A 22009-nucleotide genomic window follows, 5' to 3' on the forward strand; every position below is an offset into this window, starting at 1 on the left:
AACCTGTTTCAACTGATTTACTGATTTTAATTTGATCATGTACATAAATTGTGTAGTGAAAATCATCTAAAAAACTACACTTTTTGGCATCATATGAAGTATTTCTTTAACTTTTCCGCTTCAATCGACATGTCTTCTTCATCTCTCCATCTGCCTGTTTCAGATTTATCGTGACTTTCCAGCTGAAATGAAGGCATTTACTGAGTTCAACTTTTAAAACTCAAGATGATAAAAAATTTTGATATTCTTTTCGCACTATTAACATTATAGATATATTGTATTAATAGCATATCTAACAGTTCTAATTAAGCAGTTTATTTTCAGAGAAGATTTTTATGGATGATAAAACATCTAGGAGTGACTATGTACAGGCTCGCCTAAAGTACCAAAGGATGTTTAGAGGTGTCGTGAGTTCGATACCCAGTTCGTCCTTGTCAGAAAACTTTCCTGACACAGGGGTACAACAAAAAACGGTGACTTGACCGCAGCAAAAATTGCTACCGCAGGGAGTCCCCCATCGAGGGGTTAGCGCACCAACCCCTCGACGAGTATAAAAAACAAGCCTGCCGTTCGGAATCGGCAATAAATTGTAGGTCCCGGTCTAATTAGCCCTCGTGTGCAGAAAATGACCGTGGTGCGACAAAAATGATCAAATGACTATGTACAGGTTATTAATCTGGAAGTGTGAATGCAAAGCAAATGACTGATTTCTAACGTAAACAGAATATTATAATTGCACATTTCCTTCAAGACAATTTTATCACATGAAACTAATTATTATGGGGAGAAAAATTAATTACAAATAACAATAAATTCATAGTACTGAAATTAATTGATTTCCTCATCTATCCAGCTAATCATCCAGACTTCTCACATCGAAAAAGACATTGGTACTTAACATTCAGATGGTGGCGCTGGATCAGAGAGATCCATGCTTGCATTTTATGATCGCTTCACGAGTTTAGGGAAATTTTATGTTTCAGAATATTTCTTTTCAAATAAAAGCTTTATGCAGTCAATGCTCGTTTTTATGAACCTATACAGATAATTGGTTTGTAGAAGGGAAAGATGTGGGAAATCAAAAATGAGTTAGTCATTCACCTTTATCGATGATTCCCATAAAAATAACTTATTTTTGTTTGCTTTATCACAACATTTTGGTAAAAATGAGATTCCACAGAATTGACATAGAAAAGAGATTCGCATGAAATGTTATCCTTAGATATTTTCAGGATGGTGGAATGCCACTCGCCATAGAAACAATCTTTGATGTAATTTTTTGAATCCTATATTTTTTGGGAATTTCTGTCTTTGTAAGAGTTTGTGCATATTATGTTCTTTCAAGAAAATTTTTTTTCCTCATCACTACATAGTCTTTTCTTTTTTGTTGACACTGGGAGAAGAAAGTAGATGAAATAGAGTTTGATGGGCTCTCGACATAGCAATGGCCTAATATATCATACCATTTCTGAAACCGTGCACAAGAAGTGAGTTACGTTATCAACATCGTCAACTCATGGTCATCCCCCCCCCCCCTGCGAACAGTCAAGCCCTCCTTCCTGGCACATGTTCAAAAAACACCTGTATGCTGATTGGTGATATACATAGAGGTAATATATACCTCTCCATTATTTCCTCTTAAAACATGTAGAACATCCAAATTGAAGCTTACTTTTGATTAAAAGGAACTCAGGTGGCTGAAGAACAAAATAATCGAAAAGAACAAATAATGGAAGAACAAAGTTTATAAAATAGAGTGGATTTTAACATGTGCTTTATGCAGGGCTCCTACTCAAAAAATGAGAAAAAGTAGGAAAACGCAGGACTAAAAAGTAGGATGGGGGAGGGTAACCCCCTTAGACAACATAATCATAGCACAATGGAAAAAAATTCCTGAAAAAAATATTTTTTAATAATTTAAAAAAAAAAATTTAATTTTGAATTAACTTTTTTTTCCCTAGCGCAATTTCAGTCAAGCCAAAACAAAATGACAAATGGCTTGGTTACAAAACCAATTTTTGGCCAAAACAGTGCACTAGCAACCACGGATAATTCTTTGCTGTCTCTCCTCACATATATCACATTCTTTTTTGGAGTCTTCCAAAGTGAAGAGCTTGTCAACTCTCTTCGACAATGCACAGCAAATGTCGAAGACGTAAGTTTTTTAAGAATGACGCACCTTTGAGACCACTTTCAAAAGCACAATGCAAAATGTGTAAATTACAAGATCCGACATAAATAAGGCAAGGTGAACCAGATAGTTTTACTGTGTTATTCATCATTTTTTAAATTTTACTGTTTTGCTCATATTTTACTGTTCAATGCCAGTGTAATCATTTTTGACAAATGGAGCACTTCCATTTCTAGCTCTTTGCTGAGCATTGTAAATATTGTTTATGCCTCTTCATGCCTTAAAAATACAGAAGACAACTGAATGCTATTGGGTAGCATCAGAATCACCAAACCTAGAATAGGCCTATGTATCCAACTGCTTTGAAATGCAAACTGTTGTTTCACCTATTTGCACCATAATTTTGAATGATGAAAGTTACTGCCCAAGACCATGAAGTAATAAATACAAAATTATTTTTCCATCCAGACAGAAGTTTTTAATGACTACTATACTTGTTGAACCCTCAAACTAAGCAAATGAAAAATTAATCAATCAAATGGTCCACATACACCCCCCCCCCCTTCAAATTACCTTAAAAATGATACAATTTCTGCTTTGGCAGAATCATTAATTGCATTCTCCAACATTTGTAATATTTGGCAGTATATCAATAATTTGCTCAATTAAAATCAATTACACAAATTTTTTCGATAGGATTTGGTAAAAAAGTAGGACAAAACCGAAAAAGTAGGACGAGTGGGAGCCCTGGCTCTTTATGGCATACTGTTTGTAAAATCGAGCGTCAACTGTTTTTAAACATCTGATTTATTCTATCACGTTTTCCCAAACAATATAACGTTTTTGCTATTACATGATCGATTTTCAGTCATGGATCTCTCACAGATATGATGTAACCATTGACATTATTCCAATTGAATATTGGAAACTTGTTTGTTTTCCGTATTTGTACAGAAGTTGAATGGTTGGTCATTCCAGGATTCGAACCCGGGTCGCCAGGATGAGAGTCAGATTTCTTAACCACTGGACTACAGAGCATGTCTTCAAACTGGATACAGAATAACTTTAAGAATAGTTGGAATATTCGAAACTAGTTTGACTTCCGTATTTGTAGAGTAGTAGTATTTCTTTGCTCAAACTAAACTTGGGGTGGACCAGAATGGCAAATTGCATACGTAGAGTTCAGCTCTGGATAAGTCAGGAAAGAAAAAAACCCCTCCCCCCATGACAAATTTTGTTGAACAAACTATTCAATCTCCCAGAACTCCGCAATCGATCAGGAAAACATTCCTGGTGGATACAGAGATCATCTCTCTAAGCAGCTGAAGAAATCCCCCCCCCCCCCACACAAACACAGACTGTTCTTTCCTACAGAGTTTCCCGAAACTTTCCCGAACTTTTTTGTTCCATCACCCTTCAAATCAATCCAACCTATATTATACTAGACCCAAAGCTTCTAGCGCTCTCTTGGAAACTTCCACTGTCCACTTTGGGGGAAACACTGCTACAGATCGTCCATTGTAATCATTGCTCACATAACTGAAACAAGTGGTACATACTCTAACCCACTCTTTATGCAATTGATTCTGTAGCAGTTATCCTGCGTCCTTAAAACCTTCTTGTTTTGGCAATGATGGGCCCAGATACTTGCATATGGTTTTTTAGAGACAAACATTTCCCCACCCATTCCTTCCAACCTGAAAAATCAACTGCCGGTGGACAGAGTCAGCTTTTGTTCAAAGCAACAGAAGGAGAAAGACAGTTCTTTTCCTTCAGGGGCAGTATAGAAATATGCTTACAATATAAATAACATAAAAATATAGTTTTTTTTATTCTTTGTTTGGGGGGGGGGGAGCACTTATGAGCTAGAAAAAATATTCTTAAAAAACAAAATTTTACAGAGAGAGTTTAGTGATTTCCACTGTGGCAGTTATAAAAATCGGGGAAATTTATAAATCATTTAAATGGTTTAAAATTAAATGTTGGCTACTGGAAATAGTTCAAGTATAAAGCATCATTCAATTACAGCTGAACTTAAGTACCTTAAAATGCTTTTTAGAAATCAATATTAGTTCAAGATACCAAAAAATTTGAGTTAAATGTTTAACTGTGTTTTATTTTGAGTTCAGTAAGTGATTTAGTGGAAATATAGCACCACTTCAATAGCAAATCTAATTAGCAATAAGTTGATGAGCATGAATGCAGTAAGAAACTTAGACTGTAGTCAATTAACTTGCAAAAAACCATTGCAGGAGTAATTAGAAACAAAAAATATATATCTTACTGTAATATAAATGTCATCATTTCTTTTGAAATCACCAGGTTTTCTGGGTAGAATATGAACATGGACATGTGGTACTGTCTGACCAGCATCTGGACCATCCTAGTTTGAAAAAAAAAAGGAAATCTCATTTAAATTCTCAAATTTATAAAAACATACGTTACTATTTATTAAAAAATTGAGAGATAAGACATTTCTTTGATTCAAGTTAATTCAAATAAGTTTTGTCATATTTAATGCATTTTTTAATCTCCTTTGAACTGCTCTTGTGGTCTGATCCCATACTAAACTTCAGAGAAGAAAAATGATTATCACAAAGTTTTTTATACCTGAACACAAACAGTAGATGACAATGTGTTATGCTCGGTTTCAATTATTTTCTGTACTTTCTGGACACAACAGAAAAGATCGGCCACTTCTGCAGGTGATAAATCTGATATGCGTACTGCACATCGAAAAGGAGACACTAGCACATCTAATTTTAACAGTTAAAGAGTGTATCAGTGAATATATTATAGAACTTAATAAAAGAAAATTCTGAGCACCTGTGAAATTAATAAAATAGTTAGCGTGAAAAAGGATACGACCAGGAACTACTGGCTTTTTATTCACAAAAGCCATAGAGTATCGAGACTTATAAAATATGGTTGATGCTGGAAGTTTGAATGGGCCAAACATATAGTCTTTTACATCTGCAAAACAAGACAATTTATGATTTAACATTAATATAACAAATAGATTTGGAATGTTGCTTTTGAACGTTTACGAGCAATATGATCCAATCTTGGAGCTAACTAGATGAATTTTGATACTGAATGCACATGAGATTTCTTCCATGAATCATCACATCTAACTTATTCTATCTCTATGACACATGTGAAATTACATGATTAGGTTTACAAAACTGTCAATTTAATTACCTTTCAAATTATTTTTTTTAATTCTTCCTTTTTTGAAACAAATAGCTGGCTATGTATATACATAGCCCTGCATTGACTAAAAAACTTTAGTTATTATGTAACTTGTGTCATCATAATATCAGGATATATGATTAACACAGTCTCATCATAAATCAGAAAGTCAATTTAACTCTGAATATTGAGATCAGCTATAGACAGCATAATTACAGGGATATGTTTAAAAGCCCTTGTAAAAGGTGGAGAAGAAAATGAAACCTCTTTGAAAGTTGAATAATTTCGCAGACGAGCATAAATATTTGGTTACCGCACAGATGTTATCACTGAATGTCAAATTAGAAACAAAACTTTGTTTGCATAATCAAAAATATATACAGGGGCTCTGTTAATGGGCTGATAAACCGACAAACTCAAAGGGTTGTTAGCAGACATCAAGAAGAATGAAAATTGCAATGGAACATGGTGTTGCAAACCATGTTGAGAGGGTGAAAATGCATGCACAAGTTTTGACGTCACGCTGGAACAATGAAAAGTACAATAATAACTACAAAAAGATTTATTTAATTAATTATTACTGTTTCTTTCATTTGAGGAGTACATACATTGCACTGTCGCCCTGCATCACGCCGTGCTGGGTGGAAGGTCCCCGTCTCCTGTAGTATCGATCAATCGTGGTAAAGGTAATATCGTGTGGACAACGTCTCATCGGATATTGCTGTTGGTACATCTGCTATGCTAAGTGCCCATTGGCATCTTCTTGACCGTGAATCAGATGCATATCAGCATATTCCTCGTTCATGTAGTCAGCCAACACGATACTCATTGAAACAGACAATTAATTGGTACATGTGCTTACTATCGCAATAGCGCTAATTTAGGCCATCCGCAGCACGTGATCCTACCCCAGCACATGTGTTTCACGAAGCTGCTTATATCAGACATGGTGAAAGAACGCATTCAGCGATCAACTGACATCCACCTTTCATCTCCTCTGGACTCTGAGCCTGCATGCGTTTTTCACGATTTTCACCCTCTCAACATGGTTTGCAACACCATGTTCCAATGAAATTTTTGTTCTTCTTGATGCCTACTAACAACCCTCTGAGTTTGTCTGTCCATTAACAGTACACCCTGTATATTAAAAACAAAACTGCAATGTGATTTTTTTTAATGAAAATAAAATGGAAGATAAAAAAATAATTTACCACTTGGGGTATGACCTGGGACTATTTCACCGTACAATTCAGATCTGCGATGCAACCAAACTGGCATCTCTTTCCGTATCTTGTGCACAAAATCAAGTTTTATTTCAGCCATGGCTACACCTGTTCCTTCACCACAACATGCTGTAATGCATCCCCAAGGATCTATGACCTGAAATTTTATTAAGTGTTGGGTTTTCCTTAATCAAGATAATGATATATTGAATAATTAAAAGAATACAAAATACAAAAAAGAACTATCAATCTCATATTAACTAAAAGAAAATCTTAGTAAATATATCTGATCAGCATAAACACCTGGCATTGCTCGAGAAAAACGATATATGGGAACACAGGCAGAAACAGACTTTTCAAATGCGGGGGAGGGATGGCTATATGACAATAATACAAATATTTCAGTGAACAGGAGAGGTCCTCTTCATCTGTCTTATGTCTGAGAATGTCAACTGTGATTCAACCCCAGCCTTACAAAGTCAAAGATTGGTGTGCCAGGGGACATAATACCTTTGGAGCCACACAGAATAAATTTTTCTGTGTGTTTAATTTACATTATCTATGTCAGTGGTTCTAAAAGTGGCATGTCGCTGCAAGCTATGCAAGCCTGTTTGGTGCTTTGAAGCGGTTTTTTTTTTTTGCATACTATTCTGGAGAGCCACAGACAGATGCTGATTAGGTCAAGTGAGCCGCAGGTGACAAGTGTTTGAGAACCATTGACATATGTACGGTGAAACCTTGAGACATCGATGCTCTGCAAACTAAAAACAAATTGTTGCAGAGGGATTTTTATATCGAGAGGCAACCTTATCATTAAGAGTCATCAAATTCATGCAGCTGTTTTTTTTTTAATTGCCATCGTCAGCACCTCCAAAAAATTAGCTTTTATGTATTTACTCACAGCAAAAAATTGTGATTGATTTGTTGATTAATAAAATTCAGTTAGTGCATTGTTCCTATAACACTTTTTATTGCACTGTACTCTTGTGTCTTACGCAGAAAGTAGCAATACCAATAACTTATCACTTTTGGTGACCCTGTGGTACAAAATATTGATATTTTCGACGTCTTCAGAAGAACGAAAACCAGTGACGAAATTAAATTCAAAATTATTTTGAGCAAAATATTAAAAAAAATATTTTAACAATTTTAAATATCTGATAAAAAATATTGTTATAAATCAGATTTATTGTAGTAAAGGATATCGCTGTATCGAAATGAGTTTAACATTTGACTATAAGCAATTCCAAACAAGATTTGAAAAAATATTGCTATAGAGGGATTTATCATTGTAGTGAGGTTTCACTGTAGTATGTGTTATTCTGTTTGTACATGTTCCCGTTGAAAACAAAAGAGAGGTGGGAAAGGGGAAAATCATACTTAAAAGATTTATTGTTAATAAATCTCTGGAATATAGTTCAACATACACTATTGCTATGGAAAATCTCCCTGATCAAAGAGTGAAATCGTCATATACAAGATTATCATGGTATACAGTGGATCCTGCTTATAACATTTTTAAAAAACAAGGTAAGTGAAAAAAAAGCTTTGAATGGGAAATCTCAATGAGCATTATAGTCAAATCCCATTATAACGAACTCCAAGAAACCGAAGAAATCATTTTGTTATAATGAAATTCCAAATTTTTATATTGTCCCTATGTAAACTTATTTGGGGGATTAGAAAAGTTTTTGTTAAAATGATATTTTTGGTATAACGGTATGTGACTGTAATAAGAATTGCGACATGAAAATGAGTCATACTAAGCGGAAAAACATTCAAAGTGGGGTCCACTGTAGTTATATGGAAGTTTCAGTGCAAAATCTCGAATCAAATCAAGAAAACTGATGGTTATCAAGAAAGAAATTCTCAAAGGAATCTCATCAAACCATCAATTGCTATGCTGTGTACCAAATTTTGCTCAGCATCCGAAACTTATAAACTAGAATGCGTATTAGTTTACTAGTATTCGTTACATGTGTGATGAACTTTAATTATGAGAATAATTTGCAAATGTACCATTGCATTACCATATGACGTACGCTTCACATTATGATGACCAGTTTGAGCAGCTGCAATCACATAGCACTGGGATTCAATAGCTCTACTTCTAAGTAGTGACTGCAACAGAAAAAGATTCGACTGGAATTTGCATAGGAAGATCCTTTTCATGCATAAAATTTCTTACAGAACAAAAAAGAAGAATATATTCTATTGATTGACAAATATAAGATGTTAAAAATAGTAATAACTAGAAATTGGCTTCACACCTCCCAATGAGCCATTCCAGTTGTTTGTGTAAAAGCTGAAGGATAGGTGAGTATTTCAGCTCCAGCCCTTACTAATGACAAAGAAAATTCTGGAAAGCGCATATCATAACACTGATCTATGTGAAGGAAAATACGTAAAAGCTTGTCATACCACGAATTCATTACAACATCAAAAAGTTGGGACCATAAGAAAAAGTTTAAGGCAACATTACTTGACAAAACCAACATCTTTTCACTTAAAATGTGTTTAAGTAATAAATAATTAATCTATGCTGAAGGTAAAGGGCACCATGTCTCATAAGGGAAATTTTACAGGAGAGCTGTTTAAAGATTTTTTTTTTAGAATGTCTTTCTATGGAGCAGTGTAAGTGTAGTGTAAGGAAAGTACTACTAAACCACACATGCACCATATTCTTTTGCGGAACTTCTGAGGAATTGGTACGTGTTGGAATTCTCTTGTGAATCTGATGTTAAGTTTGTTTTTGTATAATGCTTGTTATAGTAGTGCCATCTATTTTTCGAACTATGAGTGAAGTAAAGAAAGTACGCAAATTAATAGTGTTATCCCATTATTGATGAAAATGGACATGTGCCCTTTACCTCTGGCATACAGAAATATAAAATGAGCACCAAAACACAAATGTAGCATTAGAAAAGGTTTTGAAAATAACAGTATACTGTAAATTTTTTCATACAAACTAACAAACGGCAAAAGGATACAATTCCTAAGCCAATCTTCCCAACGGGAGTACAGACAGGATCAACAATTGTTTTGCCAGCTATCGTGTAGTCGGATTCTTTCAATCTTACACCACCAGGGATATCAACATCAAATAAATGAATCTTTCGATAGACTGATACAATGTCACCTTTATCATTTATAATAACATGGGCATTTTTGATCTTTTCATCATTTTCTTCACTCTAAAAAAATATTATAAAATAAATAATACAGATCTTTGCTATAGACAAAATAGTATAATATTCAAAATTTATCTGAATTATTGTACCAGATAGTCAGGAAACCATATTTATAATGGGATCTAAATCATAAGTGAACGATCAGAATATACATGAGAACAAATCATTTGGTGTGTAAGTTTTTACATCACGAAGGGAAATTTCTAACGTGATTGCTATAAATTTGCAATGGAGTTAATTAATGCTTATGTTTAATGCTTAATTGAAAGATTGTAGGCCAGGACAAATCTATTGCACGATATATTGTATATTTTTACTCACAAAACCAATGTCATAAGATAGTTATTCTGTCAATTCAAAACAGTGTTCAAACCTTTTGGGTGACATTGGAAGGAGGAGGAAAACTATTTTTGGGCTGCACTCGAAATGCAAACAATGGCTGATGAGAGCATTTTAAAGCCCCATTCATCATTTTAGATAAAAAGAAATGGGTGGAGACTGTCATCGACATGGCCACAATTTTTAATGTGAATACGACTTTAAAACCTCTTTACATAGCAATACAATTTGTTCAGTCTGCTGAGTGAAATTAGGGAAGACATCATACAAATGGAGTTTTATGAACCCTCTCAACACATCCATTGGACTGTGGTCGCCAAGCAACTTTGGTAATCTTTTGGATGCAGAGAGTTCGATATACTTTTGTCTTACCTGCACTGATGAGATTTAGGCCTCGGTCAGAGACAAGCTTTTGTGGGCATCCATATTGACTAATGAATTTCATCAGTACTTCAGCTACCACCTCACTGCCAGTAGACTGGACAGGGTATGCTTCCAACCATTTGGTGAAGTAGTCTATGAAAGTGATTATGAATCTGTTACCAGAATCTGAAGAGGGCAGAGGTCTCATAATGTCAAAAGCAACTTTCTCAAATGGACGGTCAGGAATGAAAATCCTTTGCAAGGGGGCCCTTGACTTTGGCACATGAGCTCTCCTTTCCATGCAACTCAGGCACAACTTGACCCAATTGACCACATTGTTAAAAAGTTGTGGCCAATAATACTTTTGTTTAATGCTTTTCAAGGTCTTGTGAATGCCTGAATGACATGCAGAGGGTGACTCATGGTGAATTTGAAGAACAGTTTTGACCAGTGATTGAGGTGAGTGAACCAGTGAATAACCACTGTTTCTACATTGTGTACCTGATTGTCTTTTATCAGAACACATTAAGACCTTGTTATCGATAAAAAATGAGAGATGTGGTGGACCTATATACGACTTACTTTGTATTGCTAATTTCACCTGTTTGCATTTGTCGTCCTGTGACTGATGCTATTTGATTACATCAAGGGTCACCTGAGGACAAATGACATCAGTTTCAAAATTCTGAGTTTCACTAAAAAACAATTGTCCTTCCACTGTCTCTGTATAACCTACGTGTCTTGACAAGAAATCGGGGATAGAATTAATTTTTCCAGGAACATATTTGATCTCAAACTGGAATTGTGATAGGGATAATGACCATCTAGCTTCCTACAGAACGAATCCTTAATTTTCAATGAGCTTGTCAAGGGGTCATGTAAATAAAAAAATTCTTTCCCAAAAGGTATTGAAGAAAATAATTTGTGAAGTATACTATGGCTAATGCTTCACATTCAGTGACTAGTCTCAGCTGGGTTTAATTTTCGACTACCAAAAGCCACAGGTTTTGGTTAACTGTAGTTGTCCAACTGAGCTAGAACACTACCTATAGCCACATTACTGGCATCTGTATAAAGATGGAATTTTTTGACGTATCGGGCAACGACAGACAAGGTTCTCTAACCAGGGCACTCTTGAGGTCATGAAGTTCAGCCTCAGCTGACCATAAAAATGTATTCTTTTCTTTTGTTAAATTAGCCAGGTTTATATTTCACTTACAAATATGTGGGAGAAATTTTTTGCAATAATTTACTGCACCCAGAAAACTCCTGACATCCTTTCTAGATTTGGGGGATCGTAAATTTGTCGACAATTTCCAAATTCTTCTTGTCAAGGAAAACTTTGCCCTTGTTAATCACAAAACCCAAATACTTTATAGTCTCAGTTGAAAATTTACATTTAGCTGGTTTCAGTTTTAAATTATGTTGTAACAATCTATCAAAAACTGCCTGTAACTTGGGGAAATTATTTTTGATGTTGTCACTGCTAATGATGATGTCATCTATGTAGATGCCTACATTTAGGGGTTCAAGACCCGACAGCACCACATTCATTAGTGCATGCATCTATATCAATGAAAATTTTGTTAGCCGAGGCAGAAAAATCTTTGTCGTCAGCTGAGGTATCACTGTAATGCTGAATGATACAGCTCAGACAAATTTGAACATTTGAAAAAAATACATTTATTAATTAAAAATGAACTATACAGAAAATATATGTGCAAACCTTTTCATGAAAACCTCCTAGGGACAGCCATAAGGAATGACTAAGTGCAAGTTCCTGATACTTTTTCATCAGAGGGCCATCTAGTGGTTCAGCTAATTCAATAGACTGTTTCCTATTTTCTCCAACATGATCAAAACATTCAGGAAGAAACACCATCTGGATAAGAAAAACATAATGAAAAACACATAGGTATACAAGTGAGGCAGTCTAGTCAGCGCTGTCTCAACACATGGACTTCAGAATAAATAATCAGAAGACCTCAGGTGCATGATGGGGGGGGGGGGAAGATGGAGGTTCAAAGACACCTAGTGCTATGTAGATGTTAGTGGTAGGCTGGTATTTCTATTCAGAAAGTGGGGGTCCCCTGAGCAGCACTTTGCCAGGGAACATATAATAGTTGTTGAAACAGCCCAGAGTCTAGCATAGTTTTTTTTTCTATGGTAGAAATCAAAATAAAATGACTAAAACCAATCAGATTCTCTGCTATCTACTAACTTTAGCTCCTCTTGATTTTGATACTTGAATCAATGATTTGCAGGTCTCAAAGTTTTTTGGTCTGTCAGATGTAGATGTCATCTGGCATACAGCTACTAGAAGTGATTCGGTTGATGACATTGTAGACATATAGCAACCCAAGAACCTAAAAATTCAGAGATGCATACCCCATTCAAAGCAATATTAAAATACTATGATAACAAAGTTTAATAACAGACATATATATATGATTGGATCCTACTATGAATTTTACCCAGAAATAGCAAATAATACACAGTGGAACCTCGATAACTAGACACCTCAAGGAGAACGGAAAACATGCCGATTTCAGTGGGTGGCAAAAGTTAGTGAGGTTTTTTTTAATTTTATCTTTACAGTTTCTAAAGCCCTTTTATGTATGTACATGTGCCTGCATATTGTTGAACGGTTCTATTCGTCATATCCACAAATTCATAAAATTTTTTATCTGCAATTTTCTATATAAAGTTTTTGAATTGAGAATAATCTTGAATTAGTTGGAAAAAAACATTTTGGTTGTCAGAAAATCTGTTATTTGTGAATAATCAGTGCAATTGTCCAGAATAACTTCCTCCTCTCATTTTGAACATTTCAATCTAGCTCTCTTGACCATCTCTCACTAAAAAATTTCAGAAATGATTCACATCTATCTGTGGCTCAGGTTCGAACCAGAGGAATAACAGGAAGTAACCCTACCCAAAGGTATGGGGGAGAATCTAGGACACATATCAATCAACAAATAAATGGGAGAAACAATGAAACATGTAATTTTTAAAACACACGCAAGTAATGTAAAATTTTTCAAATTGATCAACACGTGGGCGATTGCTGAAAATGAGTTGATAAATCAGTATAAATCATAGTCAACTTAAGAGGGATGTAGTTGTCGTGTGTTGAGTTAGTTTTACCCCTTGAATTTAGTATTGTGCCAACCATGAAAATAATAAACGTTGAGTTATAGAGGTTGCACTGTACTTTTAATTAACTAAAAGTAATATAAATAGTTTTACCTGGAAATAGAATTTTTCTCTAATGTTTGACTGTAACGAGGTAAATTTAAAGTTGAAAACAAATATCTTGTGGTGATAAGTAACTTGTCACAGCTCCGCTGTAAAATAAGCAAACACTGTCAATACTTAAACAAAAAAAAGATAATTTTCTAATGGATATTTTTCATAAGAATTTCTTTTTCCATTGAACATTTTGTTGGCCTTTTCAGGACATTCTGCAGCTGCAACAAACACTCTCATCAACAGCAAAATTTGTACACAAAAAAATCAGATGCTAATCATTTGGTTAGCTAGTTTATAAGCTGTGTGTGAATAAAACTTGCTGGACTAGATGGAACCGGTTTGCTCACTAGCTACTTCACTCGTCAAAGAAATGCTGGTAAATTTGCCTAATGTAATTTGGGGCTGTAACTAAGACTTTTTTCAAATGAGGCAAAAATGATTTTACTACTTCCACTACTGTGAAATTCTATGATTTTATAACAGTATTTCCGTTCTTTCTTAAAATTTGGCATTCCCCCCCCCCTCTAAACTTTGCTGCCAGGGGAAGTTGGTCCCTTTGCCCTTTTCCTCCCCCAGCTAGTTCCAGCCCTGTACAATTGAGCTTTTACAATGTGGTTAGGTTGGTCAAATAAAAAATTAACAATTCCGATACAATTTACACATGATGTGGGAAATTTTTTAATAAACAGTAACATCATTGAATTACTGAATGATGTCACGGCTCTTCAGAGCACTGTAGCTCACTGTTTGGGAATCACTCGTCTAACTCATTTCACCTTGCACATACTGATTTCAACTGGATGTAATAAAATAACCATATAATAGATGTTCGTAATTGGATCATGTTTGAAAACTTTTTCCATGACCAACCATGATCAGAGCATGTTCCTCATAAGTTTGGGCCCTGAGCAAACAGGACTTTTGGGGGGGGGGGCCTTTATGTATAGCATTCTTTGAAGCAGAGGCGTATACATTGGTAGAGGCAGGGCCGCAACTAGATGTTCGCCCATTCAAGACACGAGCGCATTTTAGCGCTCCCTTGCAACGTTGAAGTCAAGATTAAAGGGCGAAATTTGCATCATCTCTGGTCCGACGCCCGGGGCACTGGATCCCCCTGCTACCTCTTCCCCCCCCCCACCTCAGTTGTGACACTGTGGGGCATTGGGAGGCCTCCTTGTCCCTATCTCCTCAGATGATCAAAAATTAACATATTTGTACATATAGAATAATAATTTGTACATGTAGAATATGCTTATTTTTACACCATGCATGACCGTTGTTCATTTGAAAGAATCTGGATACCCGGAAATAGTCCGGGTTTTAAATTTTTTTTATACCTAGAATATGCATGACCGTTGTTTATTTTAAATAAATCTGGATACACGGAAATAGTCCAGGTTTTAATTTTTTTATACGTAGAATATGCTTATTTTTACAACATGCATGACCGTTGTTTATTTAAATATACTATTATATTTCATTTGTTTCATGATATTTTTCATATTTGAATGGGTTTTTATTATTGTTTTCCATGCTGGCGATTTTTTTTTTCGGCGTCCGCAGTGTCTAACGGCCTTGGCGACTTTTGGTCGGGTCGTCGGACATGTTTGGCGCCGAAAAAAAAAGTCGCCAGAAATCGCCAATCTCTGGATTATACAGCACCTGTTCCCTTGTCCAATACGCCCGTGCGAGAAACAGGCTCTAACCGTGAGCCAAAATATTAATTTTAAAAAACATTCCTAACATGCGGGGGGGGGGGGAAACATGTCAAACATTAAAAATGATCTTTACACCATGTTAAAAACAAATATCAAGTACCCACAATCATTTCGCTTCCCTTCTCTTTTAGTAGGAAATACACAAAATGTTATTTTTTTATGGATAATTTATTCAATTTTATAACGGATATTTCATCTTTTTAAGGTCACGTACATAATCTTGATTTAAATATTCCACCCAATGACTTATTAATATTTCATTATAAACAAAATTAAGTGTCCAATAAAATCCGCTGAAACAGTGTAAACAAACAGCTCAATTACTTTTTTTTGGGAGAAGTGAATATTATGTGAAAAAATATTTTGAAATTCAAATAATTATGGAATTTATCAATTAAAATAATTTAAATAAATTTAATATTTTTCACTGAGTATTTTGAATATGTGTGATGATATTATTTGGAAAGTTCATTTCAAATCCAATCACATGACTTTATTGTACAGGGCTTTCAGCTTGTAAGACTCTTTCCTGAAAATTCATTCTATAACTTTCGTGCTCGTCGGATCGCACCTCCTCCTGCCTTCGAACTGAGCGGATTCCATTGCTTAAAAGATTCTTCGAAATCGCTTAATCATTCGATAGCTAACTGCTGATTTACTGTAGTTGTTATTAATTAGAAACCAAATTAGTGCGATTTAGATTTGTAAGTTTTTACCGCTAAGTTTACGAATTCCCTAAAAAGTTCACTTTTCTCCTTAAAGATGGTGCTCGAAAGCACGATTATATGGTGAGTGATTCGCTCTTAATTGATAGCTCAATTCATGATGAATTTTGTATACAGCCCCCTCCCCCCCACAACCTAAAGGCCGTGGCCCCTGTGAGTAGGACTTTTCAAGGGGAGGGGGGGGGGGCTTTTTAAGTTTCTTCATTATTCACGGATACGTATAAAACCCGGGTTTAATGTTTACCCGGGCCTTGCCAGCTTTCCTCCCATGTGGGGGACCGGGATGGGATTTGATGACATTTGAATGGAAGTTCAGTCTCAATATGTTTGTTCATATTCACATTAACCAAATGTTGGATACTGAGAAAATTGACCTACCATAGTTATGTATTGCTTGATGTTGACCCACAATTTTATTTTCCAAAGTGGTCAAAATACTACTTCACTAACTCCAGCCATATTGCTATATTGTAATTCACTGCTGTTAACAAGTTGGGTTAGAAATGAAGGTGCCATTGGTCGGTGGTCATCTCAAGGTCATTGGGAAAATATCTAGCTTTCTATATTCTTCCCCGTTGTGAACCTGGGATCTGATGGCAGCCTTTACATTGGTAGACTAACATCTTACCATCATACCACTCTGGCGCTATCAGTCAAAATATTGTATCAGTCGTAAAAGCGTCATGCCCCCTCTCCTGCAAAGTAATTTTACTGAAGGCTCTTGTATACATGGCTAGAAGCATCTGCTTATTACAAGGTTTTGTTTCCTCACCCATGGACCTCAGGCCTTGCCCTATACCATAAAACCATATAAATAATCATGTTACTATTCCAATGGAATTTCCGGTTGGTTGCAGGCCTAGGTCAGTAAGATTCTTAACCAATACCAACGGATGGGGAACAGCTATAGTACAATCCCTTTTTGGCGATTTCTTTCTTTGGCAATAAAACGTTCAAAAACATGATGAGTCACCAAGAGTTACAATAAAAGATATGAAGAAATTAGAGAAAAACAGCTGTAGTATAGTGCCATTTTGTTGAAATTTTTCTTGGACAAAAAAAAACGTTAGAAAACGTGACAAGAGATGTCCAGGAGTAAAACAGTCATGGTTTCAGACGTCTTTCTCACTAAAGAAGAAAATTGCACACACATCACCAAAAAGGGATAAATAATAACACATTATATTGTATATTGTGTTATCTAATGTAATACACCATCTCTCTTGATATGAAAGAAATATTCTCTGGAATATGTAGATAAAACCCCAGACTTTCTTTTAAAACAATAGTCAGGATAAAAAGAGCTCTCTGGATTCAATAAAAACACAATTGCGGGGTTAAAACTATAACGGCTAGTATTCAAAAGAATAATAAAAATTAAAATCTGGAATGTACAACCTGATAAAACATCTGAAATTATATATTCCAACAGGAAAAGCAATGTAACATTCTGGGAAAACAGTGAAAGAACAAAAAAATTTAAAGCAAAAGAATATATAAAAACAAAAAAGGGTAAGAAACATATAAAAGAACAAAATGAAGCTCCCGAATGTTAACGGACTCAATCGATTCAAACACCGCGCTTTATACGGTACAAAAGCCTATTACAACTTGCAACCTCGGGAGATTGACGTCCCTTTCAAAAGATAACCACTAGCAAAAAGGGAAATTTTTACTTAGAAGCCGAAGGAATAACAACCGACAAAAAAAAACCAAAAAAAACTGAAGGAAACTGCCAAAAAAAAGTCACAAAAAAAAGAAAAGATTATATACTATAGCTGTTTCTATCTCTTTTTGTGCGATGTATGGTTATTTTTTCTTTGATGAAATTTTTGTAAATAATAGAATGGTCAGGACATTAAAAGCTCTCTGGGTTCAATAAGAAAATGGTTGCAGGATTAAAACTATAATGTAAAACTTTATATAAAACTTAATAAAAATGGAGATATGTAATGTACAAGTTAAGAAAATCCCAATGCAAACCTGAGAAATCCAAGATGAGACATTCCAACAAGAAAAACAATGTAAAATATTGGGAAAAATCCGACACAACATATATTGAACAGAAACGGAAAGCTCCAAAATATGATTCAAACATTGCTGTGTATTCAAAGGGGTATTATTACTAGCAACCTCTATGGGCGACCTTCAGACGATAACCAAAAGTAAAAAAAATAGAAATGACAACCTGGAAGCCAAAGGTGATAATAATAATAGTTGGCAGGAAAAAAAACACCAGCAGAAGAAAATAGTGACCATCGCCAATCAGAAAAAAAATTCCAACACACTAGAAAGAAAATCGGCAAGAAAAAAGTGCCAAAGGAAGAAAAGGATTATATTGTATCTGTTCCAATATCGTAATTATCACAAGGCTTTGCTTCCTCGCTTGAGGTTCCCAGGCGCTTGCCCCATACCATAAAACCATATAAGTAACCACATTACTATTCCAATGGAACCTCCAGGCATGCACTGGCCCAGGTTGATAAAATACCTACGACACCAAAGGATGTTCATAGGTATCGCAAGTTTGATGCCCAATTTATCCTTGACAGAATGTCATGGCTGCCAAGTCTCCCGAATTTTTCGGGAATCTCCTGAATTTTAGCTTCATCGCTTGACCTCCCGAAAAGTTCTTAAATCTGCCGAATTTTTAAGAAAATAAGAAAAAATCCCTAATTGTCCCTAAAATTTCCCTACTTCATTAAAAAAAAAAACCCGCTTATGAAAACAATCCGTAAGGAATTTCTTGTGAGGCATGAAGCCTTTTTTTCCCCTTTCGAAATGACGTCACACGTCGTAAATGGGGAAATTCCCTTTTTAAGGAAGTTTTACAAACCCTCTGATGGTAACAAGAAAGTTGTTTGTCTTATCGCGCAGGGAAATGGCTTAGCAGGCAATAGTCCTGGATAATAATTGAAGATTATAGTGACGCGCATATGGTCAAAATTTCTTTTGTTGAAGTTACGTATGTGCGATATAACAAAACATGAATACTGATAACCAAAAACATATTTAATCAATTTTAAAGATGCTTATTCCGTATAATTTCATCAAACATTCCAGAAGAGGGCAGACTTTTCCTTTTTGTACAAGTTGTGTTAAGGACATAAACATCGGTCATGGAAAGACTGCCATCATAACTCATGTAAAATAAAATAAAAAACAGCAAGCAAGTGTTAGTGTTCTTCAAAAATTGGCGATTTTTTCCATTATCTTCCGATGATTTTGGGGTCATTCGCGCAGAATGTTTGTTCACAGCGTTTCTGATTGAACACAATATTTATTTTTACATCATTGAAGTTTTGGCCTCAAATTTCACTTGTTTTTTGCGTAGGAATTTTATTCCCAAGGGTTTAACTTCCATGTGTGTAAAATCCCTATTTTAATTTGACTTCAGTTTTTGAGTAGGGATTTTATTCCCTACGCTTTAATTTTTATGTTTGGAAAATCCCTATTGTATTTATTGGAGAGTGGTTTAAGCATAAAATACGAGTTTGCGCGAAAATCTCCCGAATTTTCATTTTCAAAAGTTGGCAGCTATGGAATGTTTCTTGATGCAGAAGTAGTATGACTGCAGAAATGACAAGATCGCAGGAAATACTCCACCAAGGGGAGTTAGCCCATATTTTAATCCCTGGGAGAGAAAACATATTGAGCACTGCTGTTCAGATTCACAATAAACGGTGATGGCCCTTGTGTGCAGGAAATTATCATGAATTTAAAATTCCATTCTAATTCAGTTTTGTTAATCTCCCATTTCCCAAATTTGCCACTCTGCGCCAGCTTTGCACCCTTCCCCCCCCCCCCCCCCGTTAATATGCTGCTTGGTGAATACACACTACATGTTGCTCTTGAGCTATTTGCTGAGCTTTATTTTCTTTCTTCCTTCCTTTCAAAGTGCTCACAAGTCTGGTGTATCGCCATAGGCAATTTACTACCAATTGAGTTGTGCTGGAAGTGCAAGTGTGTCTGTCCCTAACAGTACACACCAGTGTTGGGTGTGAATTTTTTGTGTGCTGCCATCTATATTTTAAATTGTTAGTGAAGTGTAGTGATTGAATATTTGTACCGTTGTAGGCCTGTTGCTCTCTGTGGCAAGACTTTTTAATTAAGAGATCGACTCGCATTCGCACCTCGAAGTTGGGAACCACAGAAAACCAACTTCAGCTGACCACCACCGTAGCAATGGTGGGGCTCTAACCCGGGTCCTCATGATGCGAGTCTGCCACTCTGAGAGACCACCACCATGGCAATTTTCAGTGTAATTATAGATGCTGCAGCAGGTTACAAGGCAAGCAGTGAATCGCCTAGATCCATTTCGTGATTGAATGGAAAAAGACGCTGGTAACGCCGCTTTTGAATATTGTATGGTGGAAAGCTGTGGTGATTTGGTCGCAACTGATTTGTGCATGGCTTGTTCAATTGTGCTGAAGACAATTTTGCTACAACAATGCTAAAGACAACTCTGTGATATTTCAGAAAAAAATTGTCAAATATAGATGAAATTTTTCCATCATTTTCAATGATTGTAAAAATGAGTGTTAATATTGAAACAAATTTTACTTTTTAATTGTTCTTTTAGTGCGATATTGAGTTTAATTTCCCCCCCCCCCTCTTTCTTGCTACTAAATAGTGTGGACAACAGCGATTATATGCGAAATGGGGATTTTCTGCCAACACGAATGCAAGCACAGCAGGATGCTGTAAGTCTCATATGCCACTCAAAGTTGCGATCAAATCCTGAAAATCACGTTGGCTTGTTGACTCTCGCAAAGTAAGTATTTTTCTTGTCAATTAACAAAATATGTATTCTACATATCCTTACATATTTTTGAACCAAGGATGCATAGCTTTTCAGTCCGCAGGCCAGATATTTGGTATTTATGCTGCTTATGGGCCAGAAACTATATAGGGTGATCATATGACCCATACTTTATGGGGTATTCCTGTAATTTTGGTTTTCCCATTTTCTTCACAGTAATATTTGTGATGGTTGATATTTACTTCACTTCAACACTTTTTTTGGCAATAATTGGTAATTGGATTCTTATTTTTCGTATTTTTTATGAAAGAAATATGATCAGCCTTTTACTACTGATACTCTTTTACCAGCACACTCATTGGCGGGCTGCAATTGGCCCTCGGGTTGTAGGTTGAGCACCCCTGTTAACAATTTGTTTAAAATTTATCTTAATTTTATTCATCTATAATTTTTTTTTATTCTGCTGTTATATGTGTATAATTTTGGCCTAATGCAGCCTAAAAAAATTGCTCCAATTAATTGACCGATAATCTTTATTCGATATGTAAATGACCAATGGGGTGTTTTGAATATTCTCAAATTTTTCTATTGTAGGCTCATTTTTAAATTACAAAAAAAAAGTATAAAAGCTCACTCAGCTCAAGTTCAACCTTTTTCAGTTGTTTACTTACTAATTTGTGTGTATAATTCCTACATCTGTAATGCATTGAAGGTCGTTTGGATACCAAAACCAAGAAAGATTCTTTTATTAAATGTTTTTAAGCTCATTTGCATATGATGAGCTTATTTTCAAAAAACATTTACACATGTTTTTGAAACACACTTTGGGTAAGATGATGAGCTTGGTCAGACTCGTGTGAGCGGAGATTTCTTTATTTAAAATACAAAGCTACAAGTTTAAACTCAATTACAGCTTGCAGTAAAAATAGAATAGAAAAAACAACAGTATGATAAAGTACACAAAAGACAAAAAGTAACAAAAATCACGCAAAATACAAAAATTCTAAACAAAAGTATATACAACGCAATCACAGCAAAAATCTAAAGTCGGTAATAGACGAATGAAAAATATCCAGATGTTAAAGAAGCTCATAAAATTCAGAAAATCCGTTT

General features: G+C 35.3%; 2 protein-coding genes across 6 annotated transcripts in view; one reads left to right on the forward strand and one right to left on the reverse strand.

The window, feature by feature from the left end:
- Positions 1-6: 6 nt before the first annotated feature.
- NitFhit (ntrilase and fragile histidine triad fusion protein NitFhit) lies at positions 7-15729 on the reverse strand. Of its 5 annotated transcripts, none has more exons than XM_089241996.1 (12): positions 15624-15713; positions 13689-13786; positions 12661-12805; positions 12166-12321; positions 9537-9740; positions 8817-8927; positions 8566-8667; positions 6535-6703; positions 4997-5104; positions 4742-4887; positions 4416-4514; positions 7-182 (listed from the first exon to the last, which is right to left on the reverse strand). In XM_089241996.1, exons 3-12 carry the CDS (start codon positions 12787-12789, stop codon positions 90-92), a joined length of 1317 nt encoding a protein of 438 aa, XP_089098122.1. In that variant the 5' UTR covers positions 12790-12805; positions 13689-13786; positions 15624-15713; the 3' UTR covers positions 7-89. The 5 variants fall into 5 exon arrangements, with proteins under 5 accessions (XP_089098122.1, XP_089098118.1, XP_089098119.1 ...); XM_089241992.1 differs by having other exon boundaries at positions 15514-15712; XM_089241993.1 differs by having other exon boundaries at positions 15510-15649.
- Positions 15730-15966: 237 nt separating this feature from the next.
- Positions 15967-22009, forward strand: part of Rpn10 (regulatory particle non-ATPase 10) — a 37881-nt gene continuing 31838 nt past the window's right edge. Inside the window, exons 1-2 of the mRNA XM_089241997.1 lie at positions 15967-16197; positions 20768-20908. Of these exons, the coding sequence (XP_089098123.1) occupies positions 16172-16197; positions 20768-20908 (167 nt within the window). The 5' untranslated portion in view covers positions 15967-16171. The remainder of the gene's footprint in view (positions 16198-20767; positions 20909-22009) is intronic.

Source organism: Pholcus phalangioides, unplaced genomic scaffold, assembly GCF_987345545.1.
Source record: "Pholcus phalangioides strain wild (caught in Gottingen) unplaced genomic scaffold, Ppha-v1.0 ptg000014l_1, whole genome shotgun sequence".
Lineage (NCBI taxonomy): Eukaryota > Metazoa > Arthropoda > Arachnida > Araneae > Pholcidae > Pholcus > Pholcus phalangioides.